The sequence below is a fragment of the Numida meleagris genome, unplaced genomic scaffold (assembly GCF_002078875.1).
Source record: "Numida meleagris isolate 19003 breed g44 Domestic line unplaced genomic scaffold, NumMel1.0 unplaced_Scaffold290, whole genome shotgun sequence".
NCBI classification, from domain to species: Eukaryota; Metazoa; Chordata; class Aves; order Galliformes; family Numididae; genus Numida; species Numida meleagris.
In genome coordinates, this window is record NW_018364537.1 from 155,023 (window position 1) to 171,781 (window position 16,759).

The window sequence follows — 16,759 nt, forward strand, 5'->3', positions numbered from 1 at the left end:
CACTTTTCACTTTATGAGTTCCAGTTTTACAGATAATATTTGTCCAAAGCATACTTACCCAGCACCAACATATACTTCAGCTCAAATATCCCTGATTATCCCTTCGGGTCCTGCAGTCCTCTGGAGCATTGGCATCTTCTCATGTTGCTCATCACTGTCTGGAGGTTGGGAGTGTGATGCTGGACGTTGATTATTTGCTAGGGGTCATGCACAGGGGAGCCAGGTGCTGATCAGAACTCTCTTTCTGCTCTCTCTGTTCCTCAGCTGCCTCCCATCCATCAGCCTTGTGACCTCAGGACCCTCTGGGGGCTGCTGACGGAGAGGAGCAGTCGGAAGGGCTGAAATACGCCATAGAGCACAGCAGTTATGCTCCTTTTGCCCACAGCCCTCACTCTGCAGCAGAGGCTCTGGGCAAAACATCACAATATAGATGCACAGATGCCGTTCCTCTTTAAAACAAGCAATGAGTATTATTACTTTCCTCCTGCAGCTCTGAAGCTGCAGTGAGATTGGTCACTGGTGACTTTCGTGACACTCGTGCTGCATTGAGTGCTGTGCTCACCCACTGGCTTGAAGCCCTGCGTACAGTTTCTGTCTCCGTAGCTTTGTGGCTGTGATGCTATTAACAAGCACGTGATTTTTTTAGGACTTTCTCCTCGATGACCACCAGCTTGTGCTCTGTAGATTCGTTTCTTTGTGCCCTTACAGCTTCCCCGCTCTGCGCTCTGCCAAGATACCTCTTGTAGCTATAAGCAACCCTCTCCCATCCCTCAGTGATGCTGCGTGGGGTTCAGCTCCACGTCCTCTTCCTTAGGAGTGGCCCTGCTGAGGATCTTAGAGATACCCACCCTCTTCCCTCCCCTGGTGACTCCCTGTCTTTACTTGTGTGGGGTGGCTGTTGCCATCAGTTTGCTGGCAGTGCCCTAGCTCCAGCAAAACGCCAGCTTCTCCTTCCCCGGGCCAAGCTCACGTGCTGATTTCTGCTCACCCCATCCTGACACCGGCCCTCTCCGTGCTCCTCTGTTCTCCCTCTGGCATGATTGCCCAGCATGCAGCTGACCTCTCTCCCTCTCTCTTTGCCTGCACTGCTTGGATGCTGGTCTGGCTCTGTCCTGTCGCATGGAAGGAGTGGATGCGTAGGGAGCGGGAGGCGGCCACGCGGCAGCTTGAGGAGGAGGCCGCAGAGGTGAGGAGCGTGGTGGGAGGGTTGGAGAGATGCAGAGAAGAGGCAGAGCTGGGCCCGAGGGCTGGAGGAACCTCCAAAAGTAGAAGCACTCGTTGCCCTCCGCGCGTGTTCTCCTCACACCCCTCTACCCTTCGGAAAGCACGGAAGGGTTTGAATTTGAAAGCGAATTAAAGTGGGAAGTGATACCAGGCACCATTATACGAACAGTGTGAGTTAATGCTGAAAAAAGAGACCACAGAGGAATTGTAGGTCGACTTTCTTAAATATAGAACCATAGAATATCCCGAGTTGGAGGGCGCCCATAAGGATCATCCGAGTCCAACTCCTGTATCTCCAGCTCCAGACTGGAAATCTTTCTGGATTTGGTGAAAACTGGTTATACGTATTTAGTATTCTTTTCTCTTTCTATAAGAGAGTGGATGTGTGCACTGCACTGGAGAAATGGCGAGGACCAACGTCCCAGTGTGGCTGTTCCCTGCAGTATTTCTCCAGGCCCTTTTCCCTGTGGCTGTGTTTGGAGCCGTCCCAGGTTCATGTCCCAGCCATGGGAGCTTCCTGCAGCGTTTGGAGCTAAAGCCTTGGCTATGACTGGGGGTGTTTTCCTGTTAATTGCTCTCTGTGCTTGATGTAGTTGACTTCTGGCCTGATCTCTTCCTGGTGTTTCTGTTTTTTGCTTCCCCCCCCTTCCCCCTCTCCAGAATGTCACGAGTGAACCTTTGCGAATGGACTATCGGACCCTGGCTGCTTTGCCCAGCAGTGGCTCGCAGAGAGTCGGTCGCACTGTAAGTGATGGGTGTTGAGTGCACATCCCTGCGCGGGAGGAGCTGTGATTGCCCCTTTTCCTGCCCTCTCCTCTGCCCTGGTGTGGTGGTAGTGGTGCTCTCTGCAGAATTGTAATGGGCTTCAGCTGTCCGAAACAGGAGGAGCTGCAGCAGAAAGATTAGAAGGAGAAAATGGTGAGAGCGTAGAGCCAAGTTGCTTCCCATTGCAGAAAGGGGAGCAGCTTCTGTAGTTGCTTAGGTGCAGGAGGTGATTGAACAAGGCAGAAAGAACAGCCCAGCAAGAGGGAAGAATACACGTGAATGAGAGTGTGGGGGCGTTGGTGGGGAAAGAAGCAAGCAGTGAAAGCTGCAGAAGCAGGAGGGGAAGATGATGCCAGGCACAGACAATGACAATGTTGTGTGCAGAGAAAGCAAGGAGTGCAGGGCACTGGTACCAAAAGTTTTAAAGCAAGGTTAGGACCCATACAGAACTGCGAAGGGTAGAGCAGAAGTGGCTGCATATCCCAACGTAGCACAGATAATGCCTTTGGTACCTACTGCTGCCCCTCTGCCCTCCTGTCTCTGATACATGGTGGAAACTCAGCAAAGAGAAAATCCAGATTCCACGAATGTCACAGATTACAAGCTATCTGCCTTTTCTGGGTTGTTTAAAATGCCACGTCTCTGTCTGTTTCCTTTGTCCTCCCTGCATCACACCTATTCTGCTCCTGCTCCCGTAGAGATACACATCCTCAGGCTTAACCCCAGTTTCTTTCCAGCTGTTTCAGGAAGGACCAACCCTTTGCTGATATCATCCGAGACGAAATGTCTCTTTGTTCTCCCATTGTTTCAGATCATCTCTTTTACCCGTCTGTTTCATTCCATTGAGGCAGCTCTTCTCTCGTATTTGTCTATTGTCTAATTGACCGTGTCACCAGCTTTGTCTCATATTGTTCCTCCCCGTCCTCCCAAGCTTTGGGTTTTGTCTCCTGCCTGTCCACAAAGAAATGTTTCATCAGGAGAACATCTGAAGTATTTCCAGCATCCCTTAATGTAACTGAGTAGCTGGAAGCGAGGGGAGAGCCAGCCCCATGCAAGCAGCTGTCCCTTTGTGAACAGCCCAAGTGTCTCCCAGAGCTGAACAGCATTTGGGAGCCTGCGCCTGGGTCTGGGAATGCCTGGCCCTGGAATGTGCGGCAGAGCACCGGAATGCCGGGTGTAGGGCGGCATCTATAAATGTCCCATCTCAGGGGAAGGGCCAATTAGTGCGCACGTTTATCCTCTTCCAGCTGTCTTTTGCTCAGCCCTACTTTTGCTCTGTTTGAAAAAATTCCATCTGCGTTGACTGTGAGATATGAGCTCCAATGGCAGCAAGGTTCTGGCTGCACCTTGCCCGCTTGGTGACAGAGTGGAAGATTGAAGCAGCCCAACCAGCAGAAAAGCACGTGGCTCATAGGGCTGGAGCATGTTTCCAGTGAAAAGAGGCTGAGAGAGCTGGGGTCCTCCAGCTTGGAGAAGAGAAAGCTCTGGGGGGACATCTTAGAACGGCCTTCCAGTACCTAAAAGGACCTATAAGAAGCTGGAGAGGAACTTTGAACATGGGCTTGTAGTGCTAGGGCAAGAGATAATAAAAGAAGGTCGGTTTAGATTGGATATAAGGAAAAATATCTTCACAGTGAAGGTGTTGAGGCCCTGGCACAGGCCGACCAGAGAAGTGCGAGTGCCCCATACCTGGAGGTGCCCGGGGCCAGGCAGGGAGCACCCTGGGCTGTGTGGTCTGGTGGAAGTGTCCCTGCCATGGCACAAGGGTTGGAAGTAGATGATGTTTAAGGTCTCCTCCAGCCCAACACGTTCTACGGTTTATGATCTTTAAAGACCCTTCCAACCCAAACCATCCTTGACTCAATTAGCAGGTTGTCTATCTGCAAACAGCATGCCTGTATTAAGATGGCTGATGCTATTGCCCCATTCCCACAGTACTACTCTGTTTCTGTCTGTGCTTGGGCCAGCTCTCACACCAAGCACTTTCTCCTCTAAGCTGTCTTGCTATCTTCTGCTGCTGTGTGATGCCCTTCAAGGCAGCGCGGAGCCGCTCTTCACACGGCCGAGCAGGAGGAGGTACAACCTCTGTCACGACTCTGCTGTAGGTTGCAGTGGAACTTCTCATGGGGATGCCCCAAGAACGGTGCCCAAAGAAGGGGCGGCTGGTTGTCTGTCTTGGGTTAATCCGTGCCTCTGTGTCGGTCGTTCTGTGAGTAGGAGTCCTAAAGGCTTACTGTGCTGAATGCTTTCTGTGTTTGTGCAGTTGGTACGGCTGAAGAACTTTGGTGGAAAGCTGAATGGAAGCGCTCCTCTCAGGGCTGCCCTCTGCAGCGCCAGCTTCTCAGTACGCAGTGTTGGCAGTGCTGCATTAGGAAGTCAGGATAATGGCACCCCATGAACAAAGGAGCTGTTGTAGTCTGTTGTTTTTCTGGATATTACAGGCTGGGAAACTGTACCCATGAATGGCTGTGCCTAGCCACAGCAAAACACTTTTAAAGTCTCGTTTTGCTTTCTGGACCATAAGAAACGAAGGCGACTTTGCATCTGTCAGTAACAGGTCACCATTGTTAGTTAATTAATCTGCGCTTTCCAGTCTGAATCTTTCAGTTCCTGGCCAGTGATTCTCTCGCTGTAGCTGTTCGATTTCAGATTAGCTTTGCGTCAGCATCTGAGGCAAAGTGATGGGTCAAAACTGCAAATACATTTCTTCTGTATTCGCTTGGAGGACGCGGAGTGACATATTTCTGTTCTCTGTACCGGAGTGCGGAGTGACAGAGCAAGGCTGGGAAAAGCACGCCGCATTGCCAGAATGGTTGCTTCCCCAAAATAGAAATGGTTGCTCGTCTGATAAAAATAGTCCATGTGGAGCTGAGGGAGCAGGGCATCCTGCACCGGGACGCGCTGCAGCAGTGCTGGAGGTGAATGCGAGGAGTGGGTGAAGCTCCGCTCCACTCACGTCCACGATCAGAACAGGACTTTGAGGTCCACCAGGCCTTGTGCAGCCCTGGGGAGATGCCCATCTCCACGGTGCCCTAACAGCGTCATTTACTTTTTTCCCCTTTGTGTGAGCAAAGTGAGCGTTGGTGCTGTGGGATTCACCAGGAACCTAGACGGGGTGGTGTTTGTGGTCTCTGCTTGGCAAGGAGCAGCAGTGTCAGGGTGACACGGCTGCAGGACGGCAAACCCGCCTCACGCTGGCGGGCTGCTGGCACTGTTCTAATTAGCGCATCCACAAATGAACGATATTCCCGAATGCACTTTTAGCCTGGTGTAGCTTTGTATTAGGATAACTGACGGCACTGTGGGAAAAGAAAGTTGGATTTTGGTGGGGAGGAGGGGGATTTTTTTGCTAGGAGTCTTTCACGTTGGGAAGAGTCAGAGTACAATAGCAGAATTTCTGGGGGTAGCACAGAGCTCAGTGTCTGAAGAAATATGATCTGAGCCAAGGCTGCGTTGGGTTGGGGTGGGGGTGAGGGCTGGGGGAGGGCCGCAGGAATTCCTGAGCCTCTCAGCTGCCATTGTAGCCAGCAGCCCACCCGGCCACGAGAGCTATTTTGGTGAACGCTGCCATGACACAGGGATCGGGGAATGTGCTCTGAGCAGAAGGGGTCTTTCTGCCGCCCAGCCGGCAGCGGGGCAGGAGGAGGCTGGAGCATTGTTCTGCGATTATCCCCACTTCCCTGGCGAAGGCTTTGGTGGGGTAACAAATGCTCTTTTATGGTACTAAAGGAGAAAAGGTCAGTGCTTCGTCTGGGGGTGGGTTCAGTTCAGTAAGAGCGTGTAAAGGGATCTGTGCTCTGTTCCCCGCTGTTTAGCTGTGAGTGTGCGTAGTGATGAATTGGGCCCACAGAACAATGTGTGTGCATGCAGCTGGGATGGGTCTGCGTACAGAATAGTGGTGTGACTGCGTGGGAACCTAGTGGAGCAAGGTGAGAGGTGCTATTCTGTGTCCCGGGGCTGCATGAAAGTTCACTGGGCTGAGACAGACGGTGTTTGGCAGTGTGATGGTGGAGCTGAGAACGCTGCAGGAGGTGGGAGGCCGTGTGCTTGTGCAGCTCTTGGAGTCACTTTCGCTGGGGAGCAGCTGAAATGCAAATAGGAGTGTAAGTGAGAGCTGGAAAAACGCAAGGAGTGTGCACGAGCCTGCTGATCACTCAGTGTGTGTATTGCACGCTGACAGCGAGGTCCTCTCTTAGAAGTTGCTTTTGGGGTCACAGGATCGGCGATGGAGTAGAAGGTGGAACGGTGCTGTGGGCGTTACTACTGTGAGGAATTCCTCTCTCCCCTGTCCTTCAGCTCTGCGTTTTCTCTTCCTCTCCTTTTCTCTGCTCTCTTCACGTCTTTCTGACCCTTCTGTTTCCTCGCAGCCTGTTCAGTGTGATAGGGCCGCTTCCGGCACAGAGAGTGACCGCGCTATGCTGTCCCTGCCGGTGGCACAGGACAGCCGGGACTGCTCCCCGGCGGCAGCCGCAGCCCTGACCACCAGATGTGAGCCTGGCCCTCCCCAGGACCCCGCGTCGCCCTGCCGGCGCACGCACGGGGCAGAAAAGCCCCCGCTAGACGAACGGGATCCCACCCATTGCTCCCTGCCCCAGGAGCCAGAGACGCCAGAGCAAGAGTGCATGATCGACTCCCAGCCCATCCTCTTCAGCGAGAACCCCTTCGTGGTGGCCAACCGGAGGGGGAAGGCGGCGGGCAGGGCCTGCCTGGGGGGCCCGCCGCTGGGCTATGGCAGGGAGGGAGTGCTGAAGACCAACCTTTACTCCAAGGCAAGCGCTCTTAACGGCGTGCAGCATGCCATCACCCAGGAGCCCTCCACCTCCTACTAAACCACTGGGCCTGCGCCGGGCAGCACGAGGCCTGGGCTGGTCCCACCTAACGCACGCGCTTTCGGTGTGTGGTTTCTGACTGCAGTTGTCCTCCAGCACTAACGTACCGGGTGTGCATGTGCCCTCTGCGAGCAGGCCGCAGCGTGGGGCCGGGGAGGGCCTCCCTCCGCCGTGCGCAGCTCTCCCCACGTCGCAGGGTGGGCAGCCACCAGGAGCAGCAATGTTCCCATGGTTCTGCTGTGGGTTCTGGTCCCCATGGTGGCTGTGGGAGCAGGAGCTGCGGGGTGATGGTGTCACGTGTGTCTGCGGGCTTGAACAAGCACAGGCGTTTTTAGGCCTCTGAAAGCAAAGAGTGTAGCTGAGGCAGTTAACTTCCAGCACAAGGGCATGCTGTCCCTTGGAGGACTTCTTACAGTGCAACAGACTTTCAGATTTCAAGGGAGAACTTCCCTTTTTTGCTGTGGAAAACCTGCTTGTATTTAACTTCCTGTAACCTGTGACAGCCAGGAGGACACGGCCCAAAGGCGTTGCGTTCTGGATGAGCACCGCTCTCCTCTTCATCCTTTCTCGGCCTTTTTGGGGTGGTCTGGACAGCAAGGGAAGCCGAAGAACCTCAGGCAGACAGCACCTCTCCTGCCACAGAGGCAGCGATGGGAAGAAACAGACCAACCAGCTGTAGTTTTCTTAGGTGGTTGAAGCCTAGTTCTGTGGCGACTATTTGTTTTTTCCACGTCTGTAGGCATTTAAAAATAGAGCAAGGCACGCGACAGAACCTCTGCAACCTCTCAGTGTATTAAAAGTCAAAGTCTGTGCTTTGGACACGGTTGATAGATATCTAGGTTTATAGTTAATGGGTCAGAAAAGGCAGATTAATGCCACATCATCAGTCAGGAGGTGGGCATCACAGTTAGCTTAAGCTAATCTAATTCCACATTGCTGTCCTAAAAGACTGATTCCCATCGTCTGTTCTGCTCCTGTGTGCTGGCAACGGAGCTGTGTCAGGTGGGTCAGGGAGCTGAAGGATTTTCTTTGTAGGGTGAGTTCTTTGCAGAGCAGCACCCTCCTCCGTGGATGGGTGAACTGCACACGGCTGCACGGGGAAGGCCTTGGGCAGAGGCAGCCGGATCCAAGCAGAGCAGGAGCGCTGCGGTGGTGGCATGGAAGTGATTGGCTTCAGGCTGCCGCGTTCCATCATTATGGTGTGAGGAAAGATCAGATATTTTCTTCTCTCCAGTGTGAGCTTTAGATTACATCCCCTGGCTTGGTATGTAGAAATAAAGACAGCTGCCCACGGCTGACCCAAATGACATTAACGGGATTCACTACTGCATGAGTGTAATAATCAATAATTGCAAAACTCTTAGATTCGCTTCAGGAGCTCTTGAAATCCCAGAGGACCCATTTCCACTTTTAGGCATCTAAAATGCTTCTTAATAGTGTTCCTTAACCAGCATGACAATTATCGGGACTCTGGTCTTGCAATGCTGCTGTGGGGGCTCCTGCAGAAGGGACGGGAGCTTTGTCCCTCCCGTGCTCTGCCCTGCTCTGTACCGCAGGCCAGCTGCAATGGATGTGGCTGTGGGGAAGTCTCCCTTTTGGTTGCTTGGTGTCCATACAACACGAAGTTCGCCTCGAGCTGGGGGAGAGGATTCCCAGAAATCCTTACAAGGCAGAAGGTCTGAACCTGATTTAGTTGGCTGTGCAAGATGTTCGGGTGTGATCTGAGTTCCGATGTTTAATCCAATTCTCTTGCTGTTTCTAGTGCTTTTTGCAATGTGACATCGGCCACTGGGCCAGTGCTAACTCTGCTTTCTTGTGGTGCAGTGGTCCGTAGTTGCTCTCAGGCTGGGTATCAGTGCTGTCTCCTGGTCTCACCGCAGACGGAGATGGGTGGAAGTTGCTGCTGACCAGTAACTCTCGAGCTTTGTCTTCTCTCTTGCAGGCTCCTGAGTCGGGGACGGGAAATTCAAGGCGGGAGACCCCGTATTCTCCCAGTAACCAGCAGGTGAGGCTGCATGCAAGGCAGGCAGTGGGGAGAAGGCAGGTGTGCTTCCAGGGCAGCACTGGGCGGCAAGGCAGAGGGAGCTGAGGATAATTCCTTTATTTGAGAGTAATAATTCCTGTATTTGGGAGTGACACCTTTGTGGTGGAGAAGTGTCCGTTATAGGATGCAGCTGGAGAGCTAGGGAAGGAGCTCTTCTCTTTCAAAATGTTGGTGAGGCCCAGGATTTAATTAGCTGGTCATAAGCTCAGTGGAGGGCTACTGCTCTGAGGGTTAATTTAATTGTCAGGGTAATTAGCGAGCAAGGGTGTACCTATGATGACTGCAAAATGGTCGTTGCCTATCTGTGTTGAGAATGGCTTCACCAATGCCTTATGCAGACTGTGTTAAATTCTGTACATCAGAAAAAGGGGGGAAGTGAGGATTTGGAGAATCACCTCAGCTCTGTACACCACTGCTGCTCGGTCTCCCACACTGATCCCTGTTCTGTTGGCGACTCTGCCAGCAACTCACATCGGCTCTGCAGAAGAAAATCAAAGGACCCTACTGCACTTAGAGGTTGACCTACCCCAAGGGAGTAGTTTTCTAAAATGCTTACGCTAGCTTTCTCCCCGAATTTTTTAATTTTTATCTTTAGAATTTCTTGTAGCTTTTGGTTTCTTTTTGTCAGCATTACCCATTCTCACACGCTCTTCTTATTACACATATAAGCGGCAATCTTTTATTTTAAATCTCGTGAAGTCTTTGGTGTCAGTGTTAATCCCATGGCAGTCGGTTTCACGAATCAGTTGAGCCTTTTGAAATGAACTACTCTTAAGTGGACGCTGAAATTTTCCCTTCACAGACATTATGTGCTACTGGGATTGCATGATGAGCTGTAATGAACTGTGTGCTCTGTCCGTAGTTATTCTGCATCCCTGGGGAGTGTGGCTGCTCTCCAACTATTTGGACCAAACAGCTGTGGCCAGTTACCTGGTCTTTGGCTGAGTCATCCCAGCAATCTAAGCTTGACAAAAGTGAACTGGTTCTTTTGCTCAGTTAATTCTGAACCAGCTCGGTGAGGTGAATTGCATCATCTTGGGGCGAGGTGACCATTAACACTGACAAGAGTCAAGAATAAGAGTCAAAAGCACATGGCTGGGAGTAGTGGATAGAAGAGTGGAGCTGTAGTGGGCAATAGTTCACGCCATCCTCTATTGCTTCCTTTTGCTGTCTTGCATCTGCCTCAATTCTTAGATCCTTAAAATCAAGTGAGCACCAGGGGCACGGTAAGACTGGGAGAAGGTACTGTTCGTTATAGTGATGTGCAGCGTCAATGCATTCTCTTCCAGCTCCATCCATTTGCTTTTCTGACATCAGACGTGTACTGCTCAGAGGCGTATTTTGGGCTCTGTGCCTGTAGGTTTTCCTCTTACCACAAACGTCAGCTTTCTTTGAGTTTAGGGTCTTTCTATCTAGAAGTATTCTATGGCGAGGATGGTATTACCCATGCTGCAGTGGAGAGAGGTTCATTTACTTCATCCTTACAGAAGCTCAGCTCTCAGTTGAAAAAAGTGCTCAAGTGTCAAAGGGTGGTCCCATAGCTGCTCACAGAGTGACACGGGGTCGGAGGGTGTTCTGCTCTCAGACCCTGCTTGCAGTTAGATCAGGTTACTCAGGGCCATGTTCAACACCTCCAAGGAGGGAGAGTCCACAACTTTCCAGACACCAGCTCCGATGTTAGACAGCCCTCACTGTGAGATTACTGGTTTATTGTTACAATAATTGGTTTGCTATTATTTTAAATTTGAACAGGTATTTGGATGGAGTGTTCCTAGTTCCTACTTGTCATAGTCACCTTTCGTGGTACGCCGATACTTTTTGTAGAAGTGTTTGGGCGTTGAAGGCACAGTGATGTGTCCTTGCTATTGACTGCCCTTCAGCTAACGCCATCTGCATTCCTAATTCTGGGTGGGCTTGCTCAACGATAAATCATTTGGCATTAGAGGGCCCTGGAGGTTTATAGCTATTTGATTCCTTTGGCAGTCGTGAACATTTGTCTTTTCCTAGCAGTCACTGTTAGATAGTGGAAGCTTTCCAAGTAAAACCATTCACTCCTTCCTTGAGTTCTGAGAAGAATAAAACAGATTTAACTGCATTCTACAGAGTTAAGAGCATCCCAGGAGCACTTCTGCAGGTGCAGGCATTTCCCTTTCCAGTTTTAAGCTGGATCTCCCTGTTACGTAGCACTAGCTGCAATTTATATTCTGTCACTTCAGGATTTTAGTGTCAGCAGTTCTCTGTAGCTTGAGTGAACCATTTTGAATAATCTCTACAGCTTTTCTCTTGCTTTCCTGTTTTTATCTCTCTGTTCAGAGAGGTGTATGCCTTGAGAGATTCTGTTAATTTCTTAAAACATTTCTGACTGACTCTTGAGTTTGTCATTCATTTTCGCTTCTTAAGGTCCTTAGAAAGTTTTTCCTCACCGCTTTGATTTCTGAGATCCAATCTTTGAGTTGTTTTGACAGCCTTTTTCCCTTACTTCTTCTGTTAGGAAGTAGTGACTTGGGTGCTTGTTCCCTAAGGTGCCTTGGTGTCACAGTGCTGAGCCACTGGCCTTGCTAGTGGCATTCTCCACCCATCTCCTATCCATGGGTTTTCTGTCACACGTGCGTGATTTAATGTTTTCTGAGTCAGAGCCTTGTACAACAGACTCTTGCATGTCAGGTAAGGTGATACCAGGTAGAATTAGTTCTTCAGCAGTGAATGTTACATATAATGTAAGAGATCCCCCAGATGTTACCGGAGGACATAAGACAATCACTAGCGTTGTGGATTGGACATTTCCTGGGGAATCTAGGAGTCTGACTTTCCAATTGCTGCTCCAGGGTAGAAATTCCAAGAAACAACATATCTAATTCTCGCCTCCATCTAAAATGTAATTTCATTGTCTTTGACATCTTGTAGTCCGACCAGGATTTACAGGCTTATTTCAGATCTCAGAGAATTACTCAGAGGAGTCAGAGAATCAGAGAGTCATTCAGGTTGGAAAAGACCACAAAGATCGTTCAAGTCCAACCCCAGCCTATACCCACCATGCCCACATGTCCCCAAGTGCCACGGTTCTGGAACAACTCCAGGGCAGGTGACTCCCCCACTTCCCTGGGCAGCCTGTGCCGATGCCTGATCTCTCTTTCCAAGAAGGAATTGTTCCTAATATCCAATCTGAACCTCCCTGGGCGCAAAGTGAGGCCATCACCTCTCGTCCCGGGAGCAGAGGCCGACCCCCACCTCGCTCCAACCTCTCTGCACACGCTCCAGGGCCTTGGTGTCTTTCTTGCAGTGAGGGGCCCAGCGCTCGAGGTGCGGCCTCACCAGGGCCAGCACAGAGAGACAATGGCCTCCCTGCTCCTGCTGGCTGCACTGTTTCTGACACAAGCCAGGATGCTGTTGGCCTTCTTGGCCACCTGGGCACACTGCTGGCTCGTGCTCAGCCGAGCACTGACCAACACCCCCAGATCCTTTTCCTCGGCACAGCTTTCAAGCACTCTGCCCCACGCCTGTAGCGATGCCTGGGGTTGTCGTGGCCAAAGAGCAGGACCTGGCACTCGGTCTTGCTGAACTTCATCCCTCGTTCTTAGGCCCAGCGATCCAGTTTATCCAGTTCTCCCTGTAGGGCCTTCCTCCCCCGCGCAGATCGACACCCCTGTCCAGATTGTCAATAAAGATATTCAATGGGGCTGTCCCCAGTACCAGCCCCATTGGCTGGCACAGATGGAACTGAACTTGGCAAGGGATGTTAAAAACAACAAGAAGGGATCCCGTAGGGGTCCTGCTGGATGAAAAATTGACTGTGAGCCAGCAGTGTGCTTTTGCAGCTCAGAAGGCCAATGGTATCCTGGGCTCCAACAGAAGAGGGGTGGCCAGCAGGGACAGGGAGGTGATTGTCCCTCTGTACTCTGCCCTCATGAGGCCCCATCTGGAGTACTGTGCCCAGGTGTGGGGCCCCCAGTACAGGAAAGATGTGGAGATGTTGGAGAGGGTCTGGAGGAAGGCATGAAAATGCTCAGAGGGCTGGAGCACCTCTCCTATGAGAACAGGCTGAGGGAGCTCAGGGTGTTCAGCCTGGAGAAGGCTCCGAGGAGACTTCATTGCAGCCTTCCTGTATTTAAAAGGGGATTATAAACAGGAGGGGAATCAACTGCTTGCAAGGGTAGACAGTGATAGGACAAGGGGGCATGGTTTTAAGCTCCAGGAGGGAAGGTTCAGATTGGATGTCAGGGGGAAGTTCTTGTAGAGAGAGTGGTGACGGCTGCGGGTGCCCCATCCCTGGAGGTGTTCAGGACCAGATTGGATGGGCCTCTGGGCAACCTGGTCTAGTACCAGATCTGGAGGTTGGTAGCCCTGCCTGTGGCTGGGGGGTTGGAACTTGATGATCCTTGAGGTCCTTTCCAACTCAAGCCATTCTATGAGTCTATGATTTGTGAACCCATGCGCCTGGGCCTGATCCCCTGGTTGTCCTGCACATGCCACGTGATTGCCCTCAAGATGATTTATTCCATGCCTTTCCTTGGTTCTGAGGTCAGGCCGAAGCTTGTAGTTCCCCGGAGTCCATTGTCCTGAGGCACAGCAGTGTTGCCTGGACTTGGTTCCTGCAAAGTATGCAGAGGAAGGAGCTGTTGGCAGTGGGCTTGGGCGTGCAATGGGTCTTCCTCCATGGCTGACGGCAGAGGAGGGCAGTGAGCCTTCCTTTGTGGCAGGGAGGTGTGGGGGCACCCATAGCGCTGGGTGAGGGCATTCTGTGTGCTGGGGAAGCTCTCAGCCTCACGCGGGAACGCTGGTCTCTCCATTTTCTCTCCATTCTTTCTCCTGGTGTTTCCCCTCTGCAGATGCCCGCAGCTGCTCGGCCAGGCAGGGAGACACGCTTTGTAAGTGCCCGCTGGTGTGCAGTGTGCGCTGCTGCTCCATGCTGCTCCCACCTGGCACTGCTACTCGCTTCCTCTAGCTCCATGCTCCCCGGTTCGTGGGCTTGGGGTGCCCCACAGCTTGCTGCAGAGCAGTGCCCAGGCAGCTGCCAAAGCACAGAGGCTGTTCCCTGCTCCTCCTGCTGAGATGGCCAAGAAGCTGCAGTGCTGATGACTTTGCTTGAGCGCAGGGGATGCAAAGAGAGGCCACGATCAGCTGAGCTGGAGGAGAAGAGGAGAGGGTGGGGGTTAGTTGTGGAGAAACACAGAGAGTTGTGGCTTCTTGCAGAGGAACTCAGAGAACCTGCTCTTTGAGCTGCTCCCCACGTGAAGAATGCATTGCAGGGGTTGATGTGGGACTTGAAAGCTTTATGCTGTATGGGAAGAAGGGCAGGGGGAAAGAGTTTTGTAAGTGTTTTTGAATGCAGCAGGGTTAGCTGAAGGGTTCCGTTGGTGACTCCGCATTGACTCTCCTGTTTCTGCTTTCAGGCTTCCATTAACTTCATTGCATCGCAGGATGACAGCAGATCAGTAAGTACATCTGCTGTGAGACCTTACTGCAGTGTCCCCTGTGTATCCTCCAGCATGTAAAGCTTGCCTCTTCCTCCTGTGTGTGCTTACTTCCAGCCCGGTTACTTCTCACTGTTGCCCGTATTCTCTTTCTCAGTGTTCCTCCAAGTTTGTACAAATGCACTGTCTTAAACATTCCTACGTCAAAAACTCGATGTCATTGTGTACAGCTTTTATTCCTGTTTGCATGAGCAGTTTGCTCTCGTGGTTTTTCTGGACAGCTGTGTTTCTGCTTCTGGTCCTTCAAGCATTTGGTGTTTCGTTCACTTCCACACAACACCCAGCATAGAAGTCATCTAGGTCCCATCTCAGTCTCCTGTCTCCACTCTTTGCTCCTATCTATCTGTCTGCATTCCTCATTGGAGGCCTCGCTGGTGTTCTGTTCGTTGCACCCCAACTTTTGCCAGTACCCATTCCTGGCTGACGTTCCCCAGCTGCATCTGGCATTCACTATGCTTACATTCCCCAGGCTCTGACATATCTGTGCCCTTCCCCTCTGACTGCTGCAACTGCCACTTCTATGGCAGGCTCTCCCTCGTGTCTTGGCCTTCACTTAACTCATTGGGGTCGGTTTGCCTGAACCTCTTTTGCTTTTCCAAATAGTTGCACCAGAGGCGTGGCTTGGTGTTTGGTGTTTGCTTCAGTAGCGCTCCTTCCCGAGGAGACGCCTTGCTGCCCTGACTGCTCAACTCTTTTCTCTCCCTCTCTCTCTTCCTCTGCCTTTTTCCCCATTGTGTGGCACTGACATGAGCAGACCAAGCCAGGCGTCATTCAGCCTCTTTCTCGAGCGCGACAAAATGCTGCCTCGCATAACTCGGAGGACGGGGACAGCCCCAATCCCTTCCAGCAACCCGAGCCCTGCTCCAGTGTCCAGAACTCTGTAAGTGGCCCCAGTTCCTTCTCACTCAGCTTGTCCTAGGCTGCTCCAGTGCCACTTAGAGTTATGCTGAGGCACAAAACTTTCAGAAACCTTGTCTATCAGTATCTTGCGTCTTGGAGCAAAAGCCAACATCATCTCACTGATAGTAAGTTTTATGATATGCAGAATGATTGCTTTTCCTTCGAAGATTCTTATTCTCAGTGCTGTATGTTGATGGGAGAGAAGGATTTGCGTATTTCGGTCTTTTAGCCTGGGTATGAATTGCCACTGCATACTTGTAGCATAGGCTTTCTCTTTTGATTGAAGCTTGTATGGATTTATACCAAATTAGAAGTACAACAGCCACTGAAGAAGAAGGAAAAAACAAGAAAAAAGGAATGACGCTGGCGGAGCCCTTCCAATGAGGAAGGTCCTGTTAGTCAGAAATACTAGATAAGGCCAGAGCTTCTCTCTCATTTCCCAGTGGACTGAATTTGGCTTTTTCAGTCCCAAGTAGTGGTCAGTCAACTGTATGGTCACCGTATTCCAGCTCCAAAAGCCCACTGATTCAGATAGGTGCATGCTCGTTGAATTGGGTGGAAGTCCTTTAGGACCATGACATCGGTTTGGCCCCGTGGTCAAGAGATCGGTCACAAAATTCTGGTCGATGAGGATCTGTACCACCAGAAATATCATTCCTCCACCATCCAAGAAATAAAATGGGGCTGTGATACTTGTGCTGCTCTATGTAGCATATATACAGTGCCCCGCTCACCTTTCTGCACAAAGCTGCGGTAGCTGCCCCTTCCATATTCCACTGTTCAGGCTTTGCAGGCTGGGGATTTTGAAGTGTTTCCCCCATGTTCTGTTTTTTTTTTTTTTTAATAACAACTGTGATTTTTGTTATGTTCTGTCTTTGTCCCTGTAGCCAAAGCCACCGTCACCACCTTCTCCTGATGAGATTCCCATCAATGTCAAGCAAGCATACAAGACTTTTGCAGCAGTGCCCTTGTCGCACCCTCTGCTCGAGACACAGGTAACTATTGCTGGTTGGGGGCAATGTCCCCCAGACAGTGGAGCTCAGAGAAGCTGGGACATTGCAAGTGAGCATGGGAAGCGTGAGGGTAGGAAGGAGATAGCAGCTAGTTTTCCCCAGAAAAACCTGCTTTGAGGGAGGGACGTGTAGTGGCTTGTTGGAATTTGGTGTCTGCCCACTCTGCAAGCAGTCACCTTGCAGAGACCTGCCCTTAGAGTACTGAAAGCTTTTTGGTTTTCATAGCACTGTCCTCCCAGGACATCAGGGTGCTATGTCATAACCTTGCTGTTCTCATACGAAGAAACCCACTGAACTTCCAAGCCATAGGGGCCAGGCTAAATCTGCTCCAAGGATATTCTGGTTGAAGGTAAAGCTGAAGTTGAAGGTGGTCTATTTGCTCTCCTCCCATGATTCGTTTTCATTTATATAACTAAAAAACACTCGTATGTTTAGTAATTCTTGGCAGTTCTCATTTTACCCTTACAATTTCTCATTTCTGGTTCACAAATGGATTTTTTGGATCAATTTCTT

General features: G+C 51.1%; 1 protein-coding gene across 22 annotated transcripts in view; it reads left to right on the top strand.

Moving 5' to 3' along the window:
* Positions 1 to 16,759, top strand: part of SCRIB (scribbled planar cell polarity protein) — a 102,656-nt gene that overhangs the window by 66,992 nt on the left and 18,905 nt on the right. For 4 of the 22 annotated variants that reach the window (XM_021382790.1, XM_021382780.1, XM_021382781.1 and 1 more), the window contains 6 exons: positions 1,127 to 1,186; positions 1,885 to 1,968; positions 8,761 to 8,823; positions 14,253 to 14,294; positions 15,088 to 15,213; positions 16,121 to 16,228. In XM_021382790.1, coding sequence (XP_021238465.1) covers positions 1,127 to 1,186; positions 1,885 to 1,968; positions 8,761 to 8,823; positions 14,253 to 14,294; positions 15,088 to 15,213; positions 16,121 to 16,228 — 483 coding nt within the window. Of the gene's footprint in view, positions 1 to 1,126; positions 1,187 to 1,884; positions 1,969 to 6,356; positions 6,759 to 8,760; positions 8,824 to 13,688; positions 13,728 to 14,252; positions 14,295 to 15,084; positions 15,214 to 16,120; positions 16,229 to 16,759 lie in introns of all 22 variants that reach the window. The other 18 variants (XM_021382782.1, XM_021382785.1, XM_021382786.1 and 15 more) reach the window with 11 other exon arrangements.